This window comes from Cydia splendana, chromosome 9 (genome assembly GCF_910591565.1).
Source record: "Cydia splendana chromosome 9, ilCydSple1.2, whole genome shotgun sequence".
NCBI lineage: Eukaryota > Metazoa > Arthropoda > Insecta > Lepidoptera > Tortricidae > Cydia > Cydia splendana.
In genome coordinates this window covers 6,494,879-6,517,030 of record NC_085968.1, presented here as the reverse complement: position 1 = coordinate 6,517,030, position 22,152 = coordinate 6,494,879, and the positions used below count along the sequence as shown (strand labels likewise).

The 22,152-nt window shown below is 38.0% G+C and overlaps 1 protein-coding gene across 1 annotated transcript; it reads right to left on the bottom strand.

The window, feature by feature from the left end:
* Positions 1-420: 420 nt before the first annotated feature.
* On the bottom strand, positions 421-21,865 carry LOC134793456 (uncharacterized). Its single transcript, XM_063765032.1, has 5 exons — positions 21,725-21,865; positions 6,029-7,036; positions 5,841-5,928; positions 4,225-4,393; positions 421-933 (listed from the first exon to the last, which is right to left on the bottom strand). Exons 1-5 carry the CDS (start codon positions 21,743-21,745, stop codon positions 774-776), a joined length of 1,446 nt encoding a protein of 481 aa, XP_063621102.1. The 5' UTR covers positions 21,746-21,865; the 3' UTR covers positions 421-773.
* Positions 21,866-22,152: the final 287 nt, after the last annotated feature.

Here is a 22,152-nt window from a genome sequence, read left to right as displayed (position 1 = left end):
AGACATGTCAAGATCGCTTACCTTCTTTCAAGTTCTTTCTAATGCTAAAAAAAACGAACTATAGTGAAATAAATATCTATCTCACAGGCCAAACCAAAATTAACCCTTATATCAATAACAGAAATGCTGACTTGGTTTAACTTTAGCTTTAACCAATATATTTTTGGAAAATGCACGTACTAAGCTTAGTAGGACCGAAACTGAAGCTTAGTAGGTTTGGTTACTAAAGGAGCTAATAGGAAATATATTTTTTGAGAGCTAAACAACATAAATCATGCCAATTTCTCTCTCGCTTGGGTTGTTCGCGCGCGTCACTTCGCAATCAAAAGTTAGTGCAGCGTGTACCATCGCCCACACTGTTAACTGTACATGTAGTGGACCTTATGCCTTTTGTAATAAGGTCCACCGATGTACAGTTACGAGTTGCTGTTCATACACACATAAACAAATGTCGTCTCTTCTATTCTCAAAAATTAAGGAAACTGCAGCCTAAGTTTCCGGTTGTGACTTGTATTGGTACCTAACAACCGCTCCCGACGTAGCTTTGGCTTATTGTAATTGAGAAGTGTCTTTTCAAAAGGGCTTATTAATAATTTTAAACCATACACAAATAGGCCCTTTTGAAAAGACATTCCTCAATTGTAGTGTGGTAAACTATTTCACAAATGTCCTTAATTTTCGAAAACTGAAATAATAAATTAGAATCTAAATTTGTGTACGACCTTTGACACCTATTGGTACACTATAAGTCCTTTTGCACTCATATAAAGTAATCAGGGCTCTGTCTCCACGGGAGCTTCGGCACGGAAGCCGAGCTGGGGGTCGGCGTCGTAGTTGACTACCCGGAGTTTGCCGTGCTTGTCCACGTAGCCGTAGTGCCCGCGCACGTGCCCGTCGTTGTCGCGCTCCTCGAAACGGAATTGGCGGTTTTTACTGAAAAAAAAAAACAATAGTTATCAAACTTATCATTATCGTCGTCGTAATATTAGTTGTCAAAATTATTGTTATCCGACTATTTTTTAAGGTGTGGCTAAACGGCTACGTTAACTAGCCCCGCCAAGTTTTACGTGAAGTATGAAGGTGACAAGACGATCTTTAGGTTGGTCGGAGTCTAGCTAGGGCTCTAAAGGTCTCTGCCCACTACACCGTATCATTACCATGACCGTGCTATGAACGTGTCAGGCAAAAAAAATATCTTTGTATTGAAATGTATGAGACTATGCCCACTAGCCCGTTCCGTCACCGACCATACCCGTAGCGTGCCATACACGGACCGTCAAAAATTGTCAGCGAGGATATTTTGCCGGTGCCGAAACGCTCCGTGCATGGCACGCAACGTTGCCAGAACGGTGCGTGCAGGCGGCGAAACGGTGGGCATACGGGTTATAACCGCGTATGGTGACCGTTCTAAGCCCGTTATATAAACGCGTTGCTATATTTCTTGCTCGCTCTTACCAGTCTGATAACTATTCGCTCGCTCTTTCTGACGAGTCACGCTCTCGCGGATAAAACGCGGGTACTAAAGGTATGAAACGCGAATGCTACGGGGATTATAGGCGGATGCTATGGGGATGATGCGCGGTTACTACGGGCACTAAACCCGTTATGTACGGATATGAAACAATGTGGACACGGTGTAGTGGGCATAGTAGTCCGTATCGCGTTACATTCCGTGCCTGATACGTTCATAGCACGGTCATGGTATGATACGGTGTAGTGGGCAGAGACCTTAAGACTAACATAAAACAAAAAATAAAAATTTTGCACCTCTGCTAGGACACTTAAGAATAATCCTTATTCATATAGGTGCTAAACGTGGATAGGTATGTATGATTTATGTTGTGACGTTATTTATGTAATTTAATATTATAATAGGGATTAGAGATAATCTTCTTTATAAGATTTAAACTTTCAATTTGGGGCAAATTTTCTATTTATAGTTTTATTTTTAAGCATAGTTTTAATTTTAGTTTGTATGTTTTGACTGTATTTAAAATAACTTACAACAGTAAACCAAATCATATTAAAACCAAACATTTCGTAATTTGGATCAAATTTCGGAGCAAAATACTAGTAGCCTTATTTTACGTAGGTACCTACAATAGATAATTTAGAGAAAGCTCCCGATATTGTGGTAATATTACCTACTACTTGTTTTACCCAACATTCCATTCTACAACAATTACCTATCATAAATTATATAACTATGGAGGCAATTATTATCCTTGTTATCATAATAATTGCCGTGCGTGACAGCTGATGAATCGTCGCGACCTCAAACCACTTTAATTTTACAAGTCAGATAAATAGACAAAAGCCATGATTTATACAAACTTGTCTATCGTTGATTCATATCTTTATCGCCATCATCACGCGACCGACAATGAAGACTTACAAATGGTACTACGCTTAATGGTGTTACGTTAATTGCGTGAAATGTAGGACCTTTGTGTTCTGTTTCTATGTCACACTGTGTAGGTATGAATTATTGAATAAAGGTCGATTACATTCGTGTGCGTATGAGTATGTACCGAATGTACCGATACCATTTGACACATTTAACTAACTGTAAATACCTGCCAAACCTTTAGAAAAATAAGGTTTTTCCAAAAAGTGCCTATCACGAAAAAAAGGACTCATAATTTCGGCTGATTTGAAAGGGTCGTATTTTTCGTCCAATTAAGCCCTTCATTTAGACCAGTAATATTTTATTTTATAACATTATATACAAGATACACCCTGCCGCGACACGTCTTAAAATTGTTCTTTTGAAACCTACGACTAAATACATATTTACCTCAAAGATTATGTTTACAATAGAAATCTTTCTTCGATACTGGAGGCCGGTACAACCCAAATCAAAAACAGAACTTATAAGAAAAACATTCCCTAAACTTACAAGTATTTTCCCTTAATCTGTCAATACAATTACCTTTCAAGGGTCGCCAAAGAGCTTGGGCTGTGACAGCTTGTTGCTAGCGTCTATAGACGGTAATATTCGGTTTGGTTCTAAGTACTCACTCTGATTGACTATCCAATTATCCATCAATCGACTATATTGGTTTCCATCCTAAGGAATCAATTATGTTGGTTTTTCAGAGATAACTTGTGACGCGTTCAGCGTACAACCTTGTCTCGAATTTGTACCAAATAGTTACTGTATAGGTACGTGCTACATAGGCAGGGATCGTACATTTTCCGGCATTTTTGGTGCAGCAGAGTGGTGTTAACGGAATTGGTATAGATAATTTCAACTGAAATGGTAAATTAAGGTTAATATTAACGTAATTAACGCTAATTAATCATTAGGGTTGAAATTATTTATACCAATTCCGTTAACACCACTCCGCTGAACCAAATCGATTCGCGGGGTGTTAACGGAATTGGTATAGATAATTTCAACTGAAATGGTAAATTAAGGTTAATATCAACGTAATAAACGCTAATTAATCATTAGGGTTGAAATTATTTATACCAATTCCGTTAACAACACTTCGTGCACCAAAAACGCTGGAAAATGTACGATCCCTGTACATAGGTATGTGCTACATAGGTACGTGCAAGCGGAACTCTGTTCGATCTTCTAGCGGCAGGAGCTTGACGAGTACTCCACTTGTGAACCCTAATACGTCTTAGGACCACTTGCGCCATCCCACTAACCCGGGGTTAAACGGTTAAACCCAGTGTCAAAATTTCCTGGTAACCATGGTAACTCCAGGTTTAACCGGTTAACCCCGAGTTAGTGGGATGGTGCAAGTGGCCCTTAATCGCTAAATAAATAAATAAAATTAAAAAAAACAACGGGTTGCACTCCGGGAGTGCAGGCAGACGTGAAAACTCAATGACATTGTAACAGTTTTTCGATCAGGTCACGTGTCCGTCTTACGAAGTGTCTTACGCTGTCGCGAGTTTAACATTTTTTCCCCATCACAAAAAGTGCACAGCGCCGCTAAAGAAGTTTTCACTTCAAAAACCCTTTTTCGGTGTCGTAGCGGAACTAGTAGCTATGCCCTTGCGGTCTCCTGTCAGTAGAGTCAGTCCATGAAAAGTCTGCAGCGGATTTGATAGCCCACGCAGTGCACGTGTTATTTTAAACGTCAAACTTCTATGAAATTATGACGTATAAATGACACTTGCACTGCGTGGGCTATCAAATCCGCTGCAGACTATTCTTGGTCCGACTCTAGGAGCTTTGGCCCTAACACATCGAACTGTATAACTCACCCCTTCCCAGTATCGTAACCGAACTGGTAGCTATGAGGCCCCTTCATGCCGTGCATGCGGAATTCCGTGCGGTCCCCTGCGGGCGGCGGCTTGGAGGGCGCTCCGCCTGAGAGCGGCTGCGGTGGCGCCGTCGGCGGAGCTTGCCGGAGCGGCGCGGGGTACACGTTGCCTGAAAGCATTTATTATTAGTTATTATTTATTATCATAATGACATTCTAATTATTTATATTTAGCCTATTGTCGATGCGTTTGTAAATTCTGCAACGTAATCTGTCAGATTTGGGGAAGTGAAAACCTTGTCTATTAGTTTTCAGTCTTATTCCAGTTTTCCCAAAATCTGGCACATGGCGTAATTTATTAGCGCAACGACGTTATATTATATTCCTCGCTTTGATTATTTTTTTAAAAACCTAATTCCCACGGGTACAGTCATCGGTAAAAATATGGGTGTAGTACAACTTACTCAAAAATATGTCCCATAGTTCTTAATTCACTAACATAAGAGCTATGGGACATATTTTTGAGATGATTTGTACACCCATATTTTTACCGTTGACTGTACATATTAGCTCGAATTTCAAACATTACCTACCGACCCCTATACAAATATATTACTCGCATAAAATTATATAGTTACCTATAAGTAAATAAACCCTTTCGTCATAATTGTTTGCAGATGTATAAAATAATTATATCAAATTTGTAATAGTATTCGATGATATTATCTCTCTTCAATTTAAGAGGTATCCTCTTGATATTAATTTAACCTTTTATATTTAACCACAATCTAATTTTCGTGCTTTTAACCACGTCTGATATCAGACACCTATGATAATTAATTACGCAAGCGATTAAATTACCATTAGCTGGGTTCAAAGCCAAAGCACTATTGTTTCATGTGTATTAGCTCTAGCAGAGGGAGGCAGAGGCTAAAAGTTTGTTTGTGTAGTGGATATTCTGATTCTGTGAAATTTGATGTTTTTACTATTAGGTAGGTACATATTTTCCTCTTATGCCACACTTAAAAACTGCGCCTGTTAATCTAACAATCCCATACTAGTATCGACATAGGTGAAGAGCACATTATAAAGTTTTTTTTATTTGTTTAATGAATAACCACTGGATTATTTATTCTTATAAAATTTTGTTTATGTTTATGAAACGAAGTTTTAGGCTGAGACAATTGGTTGCTAAACTATTGGTTTGGTGGATGGCAATGAATTTCGTCCAAAAATCCAACCGGTACGTATGACCAACCGGTACGTATGGAGGTCCAAGAGGGAGGCCTATGTTCAGCAGTGGACGTCTTATGGCTGAGATGATGATGAATTAATTTCGTATAAAATGGTTTTTAAAATAATAATAATTGCAAAAATTACTTATGTTTGACTTAACTGTGAGTTGTGACTTATACTTAAATGTGTCGCTACACCGTAGTAGGTTCCATGTCTGTACTGACTAAAATAAAAGAACATCTTGTAATACCATGGTTGCAATAAAATGATTATGATTATGACCATCGATTGCTATACCTATAACGAATTTGGTACCTGAACGGGTTAACATCATTGTGAATAAGTGTGAAGTTTCTTGCCTAAACGTTTAGAGATACTTACGTCCAGGGTATCTAAAGTGTGTTTCGGAAGTTTCTTGCTCTGAAACTGGTTTACCGTGTGTCGGTTCTTCTAAGGGCGGGAGGTGTTGCTGTAAAATAATAACAGATTAAATTTAGCGAGTCTCGTTTCCTTAAATTTGTCGGTGTTTATAGAGACAACATAATCATTATTTCAAAATGAAAAATTACCTTAGCGGCTTTTTCCTTCCTCAGTTTACGCTTTTTCTTGAGTTTCTCGTACAAGTAAGCATCTTTATCGCTCGGTTTCGAATATTCAGATTCAGGATCAGCGGCGGGATTAAACGGTTTCGCAGGATTCGCTTTGGGGACTTCGGCTGAAGATTCCTCTGCAAACTGAGTTAAAGGAATCGGCACGGGCCGGAATCCCCCTGGATATTTTTTAGGATACAATTTTGTGGGATTTTTGTGCTTCGACAGAAGGGGCTTTGGCGGCGTGAGATGTAACGAGAGAGTCGGCTCAGCCGGCTTGAGTCGGAAATTTATAGGCTTGTTATTTAACGGATTAAATTTATGATTGGGTCCCCTGATAGGTAGTTCGTATACCTCCTCTGACGGAGCTACGAACTGTTGATTTTGTTCTTGATATGGTAATTCCAATTCCGCTGCGGGAGTAGGCAAGAGGAAATGATTTTCGGCGTCCTCCGCTGGAGGTTCCAGGTGTCTTGACGGCACAGGTATCTCTTGTTGTTGTAGCTTGTGTGCTTTTCCTGCTCTAGTATGCTCAAATCGCGGAGGAAGGTTATCTCCTACCATAAATATTGGGATATCGTCTTGTTGTGCTTGTGATAAAATAAAGCTCTGACCCTGAGAGAGTGATTCAGGTGAAATGCTAGGATTTATTTGAGGTAAAGACTGCGGTAAGATGGCCGGGTTATTTCGCGGATCTGATTGTATGGGGTACCAGTCTGACTGAGTTCCATCAGTCGGCACAACATAATAGTCCTCCTGCTTATCTTGTGTGGGAGGAAGGAGATATGTAGGGATTAGATCTTGTTTGTCCTCTGCTGTGTGCGTGTTGGGCGGTATGAGATAACTGTCTATTTCAGGTTCATCTGATTCATAGTAAGTGGGAGCATCTGGAGTTGGACTCGTGTCGTTGACTACCAGAGTTGTGGTTTCTTCTTTATTGTCGACTGGCACTTTGATCGCTGCTGCATAGACTATAAGCAGCCAAATCTGAAACAACGAAAGAAAAATCGTTATTCTTTCGTAATACGTTAGACAAATATGTTTAACTCAGTTATGTTTTTCAACTTTCAACATTTAATTAAAGTACGTTTAACTTCCTAACAAAAATATGCCTAATAAAATCTTGCCATCCTCCCGTATTTCCCGCCCCGAAAACAATTGCGCATTCAATAACAAATATAACAATCACATAATAAACAAGCGTTACCAAAACTTCTATGTAAAAAAAATATTGACGTAGAACTCGCCTAACCTGCTTTATATACCTTAATAGGAACAACCAATATTGCATAACAAAGCTACCGGAAGGTATGTAAAATGAAACACCGGAGGCCAACTAAATCGAATCCACCGGTAAAATAATTAAAGCCGCTAGAACAATTATACCAACAAAGCCAAAGAAAGTTATGGTTCCAATTGCTTAACGAACCCAAAAGCCGATTAACCGTCGACAAAAAATATATGACAATTTCTATTACATCGTAACACGTAATCATCAATTAAAGGAAACTATGTCACTACCGGGAAAAAAAAAAGTGTATTTGAGGGCAAAAAATGTACGTGACGATTGCACTCGCGGGTATTGGAGCGGCACAGACTACACTATTGGTTTTGTTGCCTCCATTTGGATGGCTCTGGGTGCGACCCGTTCGGTGTCTGGCAAGTTGAACTGATTTTTTTAGGTTTGTTGTGATGATGTAAGAAAATCGGGGCGTCTTGTTTGGAAATTAAAGATGCAGTAAGTAATAAAATCTAAACAAATGTCTGAAAATATGGTGAATTGTTAAACAAGGGATGAAAGGCACTAATCTCGGAGGAGATATTATGGCCTATAGTTCTAGTCAGATGTGTCAGAACGGGTGCCTTTCACTCGAATTAAACTACATTTCATTTTGAATACGAAGAAAGTAAACTACATGTGTATTTTATAAAACATGCCTAACAATAAACTTTTATTGTAATTTTGTTGTTTTTTCTTATGAAGGTAAAATCCTTAATGACTATTTATTTATGGAATCGGGAGTTAAGTATCCAAATGGAAATGATACAACCAATCCATTTAGAACCGAATATCCATTGCTTATGGTAAAAAAATAATGAAAACAAAACGTACTTGAAATGTAAAACTTCAACTTCAGAACAAGAGAAAAAAAAAACATTTTTGATACAAGCTTTCATTACCGACTGAATCTACATTTCTCTGTACAAGCGTCAACTGGCCACTGATCATCATTAAACTTAAAAGACTCGTGTTGTTTATTATACAAATCCTACAGTAATTACTAAACATTAAAACATTTTCTCAGAAATGACACAATGCTTATATCCTTAGGTATGTTATATATAAAATCGAACGCCACAACTTGTTCAGGAAGTTGGGTACCTACCTGCTCCTTAAAATTATGATAACACTTGGCTTCCGCCGAACTTGGTTAGTTACGGAAGTTCTTTCAAGTTTTCCCACTAGCGATGAGACTTATCTTCAAATTCGAATTATATAACATTTGCCAACCCGATTGGCGAAGAAGAGTAATACTTTGACGGATTTTTTTTAACCCTTCGACACGAAAAGTATAGGCACAAAATGGAAGCCTACTTGAACGTTTCTTTTATGTTTTGCCATTTTATATATTGTGTTCTATTTTGCCACTTGTGTGTTATTTCACTTATTTCTAGTCAGGATTGCGAGCCCTTTTCATCCTTATAGGAGAAAAAAAGTGTCCTAAAATTTTCATAATTTTTACAAACTTGCCTTTTTGTTACCGCCTTACAAAGTGTATGGGGAAATGGTAACACAATAGGAAAAAAACTCTGGGACATTTTTTATCCCATTAGGATCGAAAGAGCTCGTGATTCTGAGTAGAAATAACACAAAAGTGGCAAAAAAGGTCACAATAAATAAAAATGGCAAAAAATAAAAGAAACGCTCACTTACCGCTCAATGGTCGTAATTATTCAGGTTATAAAATGCAAAGAGGGTCACAGGTTCAGTATTTAGTAGTTTATCGAATTAAGATTTAAGTAAGTATGTAAATATTTGGTTTTCGTATTGACTATATTTTGAGAACAAACGTCTTAACGGATTTGAATAACAAAGTGTCGTAAATTTAAACCTGTGGTAGTTTGTTCTAAATGCACGTTTGCTATCGAGTTTATCAGAAACAAATGTAGTTTTCAGGAGTCTGCTTGTATTGCACTCATTTATGAGAGTGACTTCAATAAGTGTTTGTTAACTATTATAATCAGTTGAGTTTTAAAATCCCTTAATTCGACTTGCAATTAAACAAAGGTACCCAAAGATACCTTATTTACCTACTAGTCGATTCTTTTTTTGTCAATTTCTTAGCAAATTTGCTTTATGCAAACGCGATACCGACCCCTTGAAAATCCCCACTCCCTTTTTGAGAAACCCAGAGGTTCATAGGATCCCTTGAGACCTATAAATATTTACCTACGTATGTATTAGTACCGTATACTAACCTAAAGGTACATCAACAATTTCACGGAACCCAAATAATAGCAACAACACTGTTACGAATACATCAACGCATGTTTAGTCAAATAGTGACTGAATCGAATTGAAAGCTGCAAAATATTACCGCAAGTGTTTCATTGTCACGATTTGGTTGGGACATAATAGATGGCATAATACTATGTAATGGAACCGCACTGATAATGTTGCCGGTCTAATAACTTTTTCGCCGGCGGAGAATTCATTAGACTTAATTAAGACTATTGTACTCCTAGAAAGTAACGTCTGTGTTTGTCAACTAAAAATATTGGAATCTAATTTAAACTAACACTAGGTACTTATAAGTTTACAGCTGCAGGATGCCAAGACACTTATACTGTTAATACATAGTCAGTCAGTATCATAAACATGTATACACTATTCGAACTATCTCTATAATCTTAAATTAAACATACATATGTATTACTAAGTTACATAGGTAGATATTAAAAAAAAATCCTGATATTAAGTAACGGTGGTAAAATTAGGAAATCTTATGAGTATTGAACGCACAAAATAAACGGTTCGGTGCAAATTCGCGCTCCGTGGTGGTGCGCCATTAAACTTTTGTACTTATGACTGCGAATCTTCGCGACCTGTAGGCTTAGCACGAGAGCGCCGCGACAGTACTCGTATCTCGCTCGCGAAATATACTACCCTACCTATTAATTATATGCGACAAAGTCGCGTCGCCTTGGGTGTGTTTGTCTCCTCAGACCGCAAGAAAATAAAAAAACTAACGACTAAAAATACGATCAGTACGAGTATTCATAAAACGAGTCTTTATTATACAACTTAACGACACAGAATATATACAGGTACCTAATTATAATTGGCGGTAATCTCGCTAAAAAGTGATGTCTACCACTATCATAACCATTAAGAATAAAGAGTTTCCTAGACACGGGATTACTATTACATATATAGGTACTACCTATTACGTATTAGTATTTAGATATCATAACTTAGTGCGAGCCAACTTAAACTCCCTAACTGGCGTATTTATTCTCTTAAATAGTCGCTCGTTCTTAAGTAATCTCGCGAACCGCTTTACGCGAACTAAAGTAAAAAGTTTAACCGCGAACCGCTAATGATGTGTTTTCTTTGCTTCCATATTAACCATGGTTCCGCGAAAAACCGCATTTATATTTTAAATAGGAAACGAAGCAGGTCAGAATTCAATGGGCCGTAATATCTTGCTCGGGGTCTTGTAATCGCTTAATGTGTCGTCTCTTTACTAGGATCTGGTGGAAACGGCCGGATTATGATGTTCAGCCGATGAAAACAGCTTGGTACTCATCTAAATAGGTATGGCTAAACAAGATGCTGTATACTTATTATAATTTTATTTAGGTATAGGTACCTACTTAAATATTTTACAGCTGCAATAGTTTATTTTTGTAATAGGAAATTTAAAAATGTTGCATGTATACGCACTTTATAAAACGTTATTTGTCACGATCCTAATTGTTAATTCAATGCTTTAACAGACACGGTAATTCACACAAAAGCTTTAAATTACATCAAAATTATCTCGATGTCTTACAAAGTAACCATTGTGGCGTAATCGTGCCAAAATCGACCAGATTAACTCGATTGGAAAATCTTGCGTCAGGTGCAGACGTCTAAAGATACAGAAAGTGGTTCTGGTTTTGTTGAAAATCGATTAGTTTCCTATCTCGTGATTTTTGTACACTTGACCTGCCGCTCAAGGCCGGAGCGGCTTCTTTATAATATAATTTAATTTACTTGTGTTTAAAGTTCTAATGTAACATGGCTGAAGTAATTTATTGATGTGAAAATATGGGAGCACATCTAAGGAATATTATTCGAAAAAATAGGCAAGGTACCTAAGTATTGTTATAGTTGTTGTTATCTCAAGCGATTAATTAAGAAGTTATTTTCTACTAATAGAAGATTGTTGAGGTTTGGGACTAAAACTTACACGTACAACGTATATTTACTGCTAAAATCGGTTAGTCTCAATAATCAGTGCTATACAGTCGCCGTGGTCGAAACCGGCCAGGACGGTATGATGATGAATCGGGAGGATATAATTATAGAGCGAATCCACTTACCTTTTTAATACAAGTAGCAGATAATGATAAAAGCACTCAGTTAGGGAAAAAGCCTTCACGGCGGAAGTTGCTTTTACTGGTACGATGTAAGTAATGAGGAGGAGTAAGGTGTATCTACTATTCTACTCCAACCTGACGTACATTTAGTATTAACCTATAATATAAACATTAATTTCAAATTACCAGTTAGTTTTAATATATAATTAGTTTTAATATAAGATGTAAAACTTCAAATGAATTTACCTATTAATAACTTGAACTTCACCTAATCATGTATTTCAAGGTGAATCAGCTTCGTCGGTTTTATTAAAAGTTATAATGGAATGGTTCCAGTCACCTAAATATCCCCCAGGATAATAAAGTGAAAAACAATTACTAATTGATTTTAAAACTCCACGAAATAGAGCGGTTTGCGGTCTAAAACTGAAAAGCTTTAAAAGTTGAAAAGTCTATAAAAGTATGATAAAAGTTTGATTTAATTAAATATGAAAATTTTATTTACCTAATATACTAAACTCAAACATGGTGGGAAAATAAGGTGTGCACGATATGACTGAGTTTCAGGTATGCGAAAAAAATGTGAAGAACAGAGCGGAGGGGAGAGGAGCTTTATGAAAGTGGTCTTCTTCCTTGAGCGTCAGTTTGATAAGCCTCTTCAAATCTTTTAGATTAGATCATATTTTTATGGAGCCTACAAGGGTGACTGCTACCAGCGCAACTTGTATTGATAACATTTTTACTGGTATTGTTCCTATTAGTAAAAGTGTAATCAGTTCACTGGAATCAGATCACCTCGGTCAATTGATGACATTTGAGCTATTGCGGAGTTTAAGTCCTATAAAGAAGAGAGTTACGTTTGTACCAGTAACTGCAGAGCGTTTGGAGAGAATGAGGAATAGCCTTGCTCTTCAATTACCCATTTTGTCAGCGGAATTAGGCCCTAATGATATGTACGATAAATTTTTCAAAACTTTTTTAAGAGAGTATAATACAATATTCACTTCTAAATCGGTTGTGCTGGCGGTGCAAATCTTTTTTAGTGAGTGGGCTACTGTAGACTTACATAATCAGAGGAAAAAATTATATGAACTTTACGAGGAACGGCGCTATAGAACGAGCGATGAATTCAAAGAGTATGTAAAGCAGTTTTCTAAAAGTTTCAAATTGAATTGTCGTTTAGCTAAATGTAATTTTCTAAGCAATAAGATTAAAAATAGTTCCGACGTCATTAAAACTACATGGAAAATAATAAACGAGGAGACTGGTCGCAAAAAAATTATAAATACCCCATACCGGCTTAATGTAAATGGGAAATTAATAGATTCTAATATAGATGTCGCTACTGAATTTGAAACTTTCTTTACTAATGCACCAGTTACCACGACCAAGCATCTTAATTCATCAAGTTCGTCTGCCCTAGGATTTTTAGAAAATAATTTGCTTAAATGTTTCACAGAATTTAAATTTCAACACGTTACTAACCTAGATGTACTAAAAGCATTTCGATCTATTAATGTAAAAAAAACGAATGATCTCTGGGGAGTTTCTGTTCTCGTCATTAAGCCCCTTATTGAACTACTAGTACCTGACTTAGTAGTCATATTTAACAACTGCGTCGACTGTGGCGAGTTTCCAGACCTAATGAAGCAAAGCAAAATTACTCCTCTATTTAAGACGGGTAGTACCACCGATCCCACTAATTATAGGCCTATTTCAGTTCTGCCCACACTTAGCAAAATTTTTGAGAAGATAATTTTATCTCAGTTACTTAGTCACTTTAACACGAACAATTTGATGCACAACAAGCAGTTTGGGTTTACTCGGAGTCGATCGACCACTGACGCTGGAATAGAACTGATCAAAAACATTTTCGATGCCTGGGAGGAGTCACATGATGCCATTGGTATTTTTTGTGACTTATCTAAGGCGTTCGACTGTGTTTGTCACGAAACGCTCGTGAGGAAACTTCACTTCTATGGTGTCAGAGGGAAAGCGCTGGATTTGGTAAAATCATATTTAGATGGGAGAATCCAAAAAGTGGACGTGAATGGAGAACGGTCCCCTGGATCACTGATTTCAATGGGCGTACCCCAGGGATCAATATTGGGGCCCTTTCTATTCCTCATTTATATTAATGATTTGCCATACTTAGTGAGAGATCACCATGGTATAGTACTGTTTGCTGACGATACCTCCCTCATTTTTAAAGTCAAACGTCACGAAGATACCAGCGATCATGTAAACAGTGCTATATCAAAAGTAGTGCAATGGTTCAATGTCAATAACTTATTATTGAACGAGAAGAAAACCAAATATATAAAGTTCGTCACTACAAATGTCAGAAATATACAAACGACTGTCACTATCAAGGATGAGGAACTGGAAGTGACCAATAGTACAGTATTCCTGGGTTTGACATTAGATTCCAAGCTGCAGTGGGGCCCTCACATAAATATTCTCGCAGGTAAACTAAGTTCTGCAGCATATGCAGTATGCAAAATACGTCATTTAACAGACGAAAGAACAGCTAGATTGGTGTATTTTAGCTATTTTCATAGTGTCATGTCATATGGCATCATGCTTTGGGGTAATGCTGCTGATATCAATTCTATTTTTGTACTGCAAAAGCGCGCCATTCGTTCAATTTATAAAATGAATGTTAGAGATTCTCTTAGAAATAAGTTTAAAGACATTAATATACTTACTGTATACTGCCAATACATTTATGCAAATATTGTGTACGTTCATAAACATATCAAGAACTTCAAGAGAAATTCTGACATACATAGTATTAACACAAGAAACAAGGACAAGTTAGCAGTGCCAGCCACGCGGCTGCAAAAAATCAATAATTCTTTTAAAGGTAATTGTGTACGGTTTTACAATAAACTACCAAGTAGTATAACCAAGCTTCCAATGAATAGATTTAAGAAATACATTAAAAGTAAATTAATTTGTAAAGCTTATTATAGTACCAAAGATTATATTAATGACAAAACTGCCTGGGACTGAATTAACTTCGTGATATTTATGTTTGTTTTATTTCTCGTGCTGACATTTTATTTCTTGTTTGTATGTAATTTTGACATTGTTTTTCTAATAATTTATTAATTGTTACCAATTGTATTCATTTACTTCTTGTTTAAAATTCGATGAATGTTTGTTATATTTTATTTGTACACTTATGACTTGTCAAAAGTGCTTATTTTTAAGCCTACTTGAATAAATAATTTTGAAGTTTGAAGTTTGAAGTTTGGTCTTAAGCGGCACCACCATAGCAAGGAAGAAAATAAACACACATATCAACACGCGTATAATTGCATAATTATTTAAAATTATTAATTTTCTCCGTCATGAATTATACCTAATCGTAATTATATCGCATCCATATCAAATCCATATTCATACGTATACAGCACTTAATAATGGCCACGAAGGTGGGTACTTTGAAAAAAAAACATTGACCTCTGTCATTTGCAGTGCCAGATTAAACCTTTTAAGCAAAATAAGCACTTGATTAGGGCACCACGTCTAGGGGGAACCAAAACCGTAGGCAAAAAAACGCGCAGGCTGCTGATGCATTGCAGTCGTCGTGGAGTAGCTACCTACATGAAACTTTTATACATGTACAAGTACCCATCTAATAACGAAGGGTCGTAGGGATCAAGTGAGAGAGGACGTAAGAACATCTCCAACGTAGGCTTTCGATTTGACCTTACGCGGAGGCCCTGATGAAAGTCATGGAAAAATATCTTGCTTTCGGGCTTGCGGCCAGCCGATTTTTTCGACATAGGTTACCGATTTTATAGCGAATTTTGCTCTCTTGCACGCCAGATTTGTCGGCAAAGGCGAGTTGCTCCTTAGCCGCGATCCTGAGATCTAACTGTCAAAGTGTTATAAGGGGCCCCGTGAAAGCCGAAAACTAAAAGCATCCTATCAAGTAGCGCTTTCGAGTGAAGCCGAAGAGCGAGCAGTAGAAGAGTCGAGATTACATGCATAGATTCGATTTCAACCCACTCTTTTGCAGTTCGGCGTTAGGTCTTATGCGAGGCCTTCTGCCTTACGGCAAAGTTGATCTTCTGCCTTAATTACACTTGGGCGTGGATCCAAATCCAAGCTTTCCTCTTTCGCAGCTGGGCCTTCTGCCTTGCTCACACTTCGCCAATTCAATTCACTTGGTCAATTCCAAGCTCTGCTTTCTTGCATCAAACAACCTCGCTGAGACCCTTAAATATCGAGCCCTATGCGAAGCTAGCCCGATAAAAAACTGTCCCATCCCTTCTCTGTATGAAATCCTGGATTCGTGCCTGGTTGGGGCGAAAAGTAAACATGTACAACTGTCTATCAAATTGTGTTTTTTATATCGTAAAATTTTCGCGCTCGCTTCGCTCGCGTTTTCAAGAACTTTTTAAGATATGATAAAGGTGACATTCGGGTGGTGACTGCAGCAGCATTATTCTGTTGCAACGTTACTGCTGCAGCACGGTCAATTTTCGTGATAAAATGATGTGACTGATTTCCACAATAAAAGTAAAAATGTACAACTGTCTATCAAATTGTGTTTTTTATATCGAAAAATTTTCGCGCTCGCTTCGCTCGCGTTTTCAATTACTTTCTTAGGTACGGCAAAGGTGACATTCGGGTGGCGACTGCAGCAGCATTAGGTACTCTGTTGCAACGTTACTGCTGCGGCACTGTCAATTTTCGTGATAAAATGATGTGACTGATTTCCTTTCTCAGCTGTAATGCGGCAATGAACGTCACTCAATTTACCAAAAAAAATCAATGTAATCTTGATGACCCTAGGGAGAGGGGACACCATGGTCTAGAAATGCTTAGGGCATCAAAATATCTTAATCCGGCACTGGTCGTTTGCGGAGTCAAACGATTTGGGACTCGCATTTTATACGCATTTCCATGCCTTCCCGAAAAAAATCTAATCATTCGCGAAAGTCTCGCAACGCATTGAGGTTACAAGGGGCACGTGGTCTTCCTCCGGAGTCTGAAGAAGACCACGGTGAGTGGCGCTCTAGCCAGGCAGGCCGCTTCGCCTTCGCTCGCGCGCGTATACCTTACTGTATCGTTCGATATACACCTACTACTCTGTCGTTTAAATCACGTGTAAAATTTTAATAAGGGCGAAAAAACCTATTGATTTTGGAGTGTAGTTTTATTTAGTGGTGCATATCCATCTGTCAACTTTACTTGAAGTTCCGCCTCCAGGGAAGAGGGAGAGAAATTAGGATTAGAAATTAGCCGCTTACTGACACAGACCGAATTCCACGCGGGCGGAGCCGCGGGCACAGCTAGTTTACAATAACTATGTACAGTATGTAGCGGCGGTACCTACTGCGTAATTATTTACCTCAACTTTTGCCGATACCTTTACCTCACCATTGTATAAATCTCATATAAATTTGGCATCCTCCGTATGTATGACATGTAACTCATCCATTACTATATTGAAGCCAGTGAAGGAATATATTGAAGCCCGTTCGTCCATTGATAAAATATTTCTCTGTTTATCTGTCGTGGACATTTGTTTACGTTCGCGGTCAGAATTAAATGGGGCGAATATTTTATTATTAACTTTCCTTTGGTGCCGCTTTCAATACCACTGATGCCTCAAACCTCATGTTCCTTTTTTATTGTCTTCGGAAACTGCACTTTATTACACAGGTAACAAGTTAGTTTTTCCAGTGCTCAGAAAGTTCAAGTAGGAGCTATATACAGCAAACGAGAATCAATAGGCGATAGTAAGCGATACCGTTGCGAGATAGATCAAGTGTCGGCGCTTTAGAAATTGCCAGGAAAATGTGGTGTGGTTAATTGCAATTGCACTTAGTTACTCGGCTAATGGGACAAGATAGTGGTAATGAAAGCTACGCTTTACTTTTAAGTATATCCAATAGTTTTAATTTTAAATGAATTAAACAGCAGATGTGTTAAGATAGAATACTATGGCATCAGAACCGCAACACTTGTACCTATGCAAATCAAATCATGCGTTGGACTCTAATTGTTCCAAGACTACCCTATGACAAACTCATACAACATATTTACCTATCTAATAATCTACTCGCACCCTGTATGGCTTAAGTCAAGGAGTCGTAAGAGTCGATAAAACGACCTCAAAGCCCTTTAAATTTCACCAAGGAGTTAACCAGGGATGCATTTTATCGCCCATTCTGTTCAACGCCTATGCAGAGCACATTATGAGACGTACCTGCGAGAACTGGGAGGGAGGCATCGCAGTTGGTGGTGTAAAAATCGCCAACTTGCGCTACGCCGATGACACTATCCTGCTAGCAGCAAATGAGTCGGAAATGGTTGCACTTCTAAACCGAATGGAGCGGATTAGCGAGGAGATGGGACTTTCCGTAAACAGGTCCAAAACCAAGGTCATGATGGTGGATAGAACTGGGAAGTTGGCACTCACTGGTGCGTTGGGCCTCCAGACAGTGGACAATTTTATCTACCTAGGCTCCAACATCAGCAACAATGGTTCGTGCGAGAAGGAAGTGCGCAGGAGAATTGGCATGGCCAAGAGCGCCATGTCTCAGCTTGGAAATATCTGGAAAGATCGCAGCATTTCCGTAAAAACTAAAACCAAACTGGTACGGACCTTAGTCTTCTCAATCTTTACGTATGGCGCTGAGACGTGGACGTTGAAAGCTGCTGACCATTGCCATTGCTGAAACGCATTGACGCTTTCGAGATGTGGTGCTGAAGAAAGATGCTTCGTATCCCCTGGACAGCATTTCGGACTAACGTCTCCATACTGCGAGAACTCAAGATCTCGTCGCGGCTGTCATGTGAATGTCTACGCAGAGTCCTTGAGTACTTTGGAGATATCGCAAGGAAAGATGGTGGCAGCCTCGAAAAGCTTTTTGGGACAGGCAAAGTGGCTGGGAAAAGGCCTGGACGTGGACGCAGTCCAATACGTTGGTCCGACCAGATCCGCACCGCTCTTGACTCCACAGTCCACATGGCTCTCCACACCGCCAAGGACAGAACCAGATGGAGAGAAATTGTGAGAGAGAAGGTGATTCAGAAGGGAGGTGACGACCCTCATCACTGAGGATAACGACGCAAGGAGGAGGAATCTACTAGTGGCCAGCTGCTATACTGCTGGTGATTATTACCAGTAATATTATACCTAGTGTGATACAGGTACCTAAAGATAGCATAATTTAAGGAACAGTTAAATTTGTATTTTAACCATTTTCTTAATTTTTCGCAAATTACATTACAAAATACAAACTTTTCACCGTCTTATTCCATTTTGTAGATATGTAATTATTTTTATTATCTTAGGCGCTAGCGAGACTTGAACTCACAATATTTTTATTTTGTCATTTATGAGTAAATTGTTTTGCTTTTCTTTATCTTATATTTTCGAGACAAAGTGTGATAACATTTCCTTAAACGCAGAATTCGCCTAGAGATGAATTGAATCTCTTTTCTTCTTCCTAATAATATTATGATTAAATACAGCTGAACTAACAGGCACATAAAATCCATTTTACTGACCATTGTATTTATAATGAGCCCTCGTCTTTGCTTATCGAGAAATTGGATGGAAAGTGAGACTAATAGGCCACGACTCGCCAAGCAAAATATTGGTGTAGGTACCTAAGGAAAGTTCTTTAGTAATGCCCTTTTAACTAAATGGTTTCTTTTTTTCGTAAATAATTTGGTTAGTCTGAGCTGTTGATGCTAATAATTGTAATTGGAAAAGATTGGATAACGTGAATTCGTGGAATGAGATTTAAATATTCAAATTTCCGACTTTATTTCTAGAAACTTCGCAAAGCTTTAGGTAGGTACTTAGTTTATTTAGGTATTCTATATATAAGTTTATTCCTTTATTCATCGTCCTTCTTAGGCTAGGGTTTTTATAATATGAATATAAAAACACTTACAAAACAATAAAAAATACATATAAAAAACCTAACCTAGGGTGCCGCCAGCAGCGGGGCAAGGCCCAAGCTACCGGTGGTCAGGGCCGCAGAGAGTGGAACCGGCGGACTATCAGCGATTCAGCGCCGTGTCCAAGATCACCGCCTTCTGCATCTGACCCTTGATCCAATATATATATTTATTATTTAAAAAAATATATGTTTGGGAGCTACAGTGCTAGTGAGCTAAATATAATGACATATTATACATATAAACGGTACCTAAGTACCAATATAAACTGCAATTAAATAATAATCAAGGCTAATTAAATATCTAAAATTAGGAATATACAGTGTGACCTTTAGGTCGTAGGTCATGCAAGAGGGTGGAATCAAATGACCTGATTTGTTAGACAATTTTCACAAAAGCATATTTTCCGAGTAGCGAATTTTCACATCGCATTTTATCACGATCGCAAATTTCATTAATCGTCTTTTTTAATGCAGCGATTTTTCATGTAGCGTTTTTCAATGCTCGTATATTTTACCAGTTGATCATTATATGACAAGCAAATATTTCCGGTACCTTTTTTTTTCGAAACTTTAATTGCCATACTGAATTTTTTAGTATTAGTAAAGAATCTAACGTACGAAACTTTCTTTTCAAAAAATATTTCATTTACAACTTAACTAGACCGCGGGGCTCCTATTTCTGGGCGGTTTGCCCTTCGGGCATCTGAAGCTACCTAACGAACCTAACCGACCTATTGATTTAGTTTTGTGTGACGTTCGTGAAAATAGTACACTTTGGGGGAAAAGCCTAGGTAGATAGATACCTACTGGAAATATTTTCTTGTGATATAATGATCAACTGGTAACAGCATTGAAAAACGCTACATGAAAAATCGCTGCATTAAAAAAGACGATTAATGAAATTTGCGATCGTGATAAAATGCGATGTGAAAATTCGCTACTCGGAAAATATGCTTTTGTGAAAATTGTCTAACAAATCCAGTGGCTCACAAACTAAAAGTGATAGAATACGCCTTGCCGATTGCCGAGTTTTATATCGATAGGACCAAGAGTGAATAAAAGTGAATTTAATATAGCAAAGTGTGTTAAAGAGAAAAGTTATGAAATCACAACGAAGGTTAGGTACTATTGATCGCCGGATCGGTCAACCTACCAATAAACCTACGTTGGAGAAATGTTACTTTCCTTTCCTAGATGGTCTTGAGCCGAAACTACATTAATATAAATTGGCTGTTATTGAATTTGCTGTACCCTAAAGGTTGACTCACGGTAGACCGGGCCGTGTCCGGACCGAGACGTCCGACACGTCATTTTCTATGACGGCTGATCGGTGATCACGTGGTACTTCCCATAGAAAACGAAGCTCCGGAAGCCCCGGCCCGGCCACGGCCCGGTCTAACGTGAGTCATCCTTAACCTAAAGACAATTACTTGGAATTACTCATGTATTATAGTTAACGAATATACTAGTTTGTATGTACTGTAATCAGACTGTAATATAACCTGAGTGTTTTATTTAAGGATGACTTACGCTAGGCCAGGCCCGGGCCGAGCCGGGGCGTCCGACATGTCATTTTCTATGACAGCTGATCGGTGATCACGTGGTGCTTTCCATAGAAAACGAAGCGCGAAGGTCTAGCGTGAGTCAACCTTTATTCGACTGAGAGCACGTGAATGTAATAAATTAATAATTACGTAGGTACGGAAAGTGTAAAATAAAATAATTATACAAATACAGATATAACATTTAAAACGTTCGCGTTTTGAGCACATTAAATGTTAGCCGCGACCACGACCAGTGAAACTTGTGATATTAAATTAAAGTTATTTTTAATAAGCTAAATTAGAAATAGAATATATGTATAGAATCTCTCTTAACATATCATATTTTAGATAGTATCGTAAATGAGATTTATTTTCAGTTTCAGGTAGACGGTAGATACATTAAAAATATATTATTATTTTTCTCTTAAATATTAAGCGTACTTATCCCTCACATTCATACTTTGACTTAACGACATTTTAAATAAAATCCATTACTCCCATGGGAGTATGCAATCAGCCTGCCTTCCTGTGTAAAACACTCTTTAAGCACTAAGTGTGGTATAATTATTTTACGATAGTTTTCTTCAGGACAAAGCAATTATGCTCACCAAATATATTTGCCGCCACATCTCGTCTTTTTAAATTCACTATTCAAATTCAAATCACTGTCAAACGTCACACCACATTGATTGCGCAGGTTCTCGCGCCGATTTTTCTTAGTATACTGCGCGCGGGCCGTCTGCGCACTCCATAATAAAATAATACGGGGAGAGGGAACCGATGATTTATATAAGATTGCCGCTCTAGAGCTTACCGTTCAACTCCTTACTCTAGCCCGATAGATTATTTTAAAATTATTGATGCATGAAATGACTGCTTTGGATGATTTAACATAATAATTGGACAGGTGCGTAATTAAGTCGCTCGATTTGTTCTAGTGTCATTGTCTTTGCTAAACGGTCTAAAAATTTAACATTTAAATTACTTAATAGTGATCTAACCTAATTACAGCATCTGATGCGTTCGCAGTCTAGGT

Excerpts from the sequence above, each read along its gene's own strand:
- LOC134793456 (XM_063765032.1), bottom strand. The coding sequence starts at position 21,745 with ATGTGGCGGCAAATATATTTG. Across the intron at positions 7,037-21,724 it reads TGTGGCGGCAAATATATTTG|ATTTGGCTGCTTATAGTCTA; the intron begins GTGAGCATAATT and ends TCGTTGTTTCAG. Across the intron at positions 4,394-5,840 it reads ACACTTTAGATACCCTGGAC|GCAACGTGTACCCCGCGCCG; the intron begins GTAAGTATCTCT and ends AAATGCTTTCAG.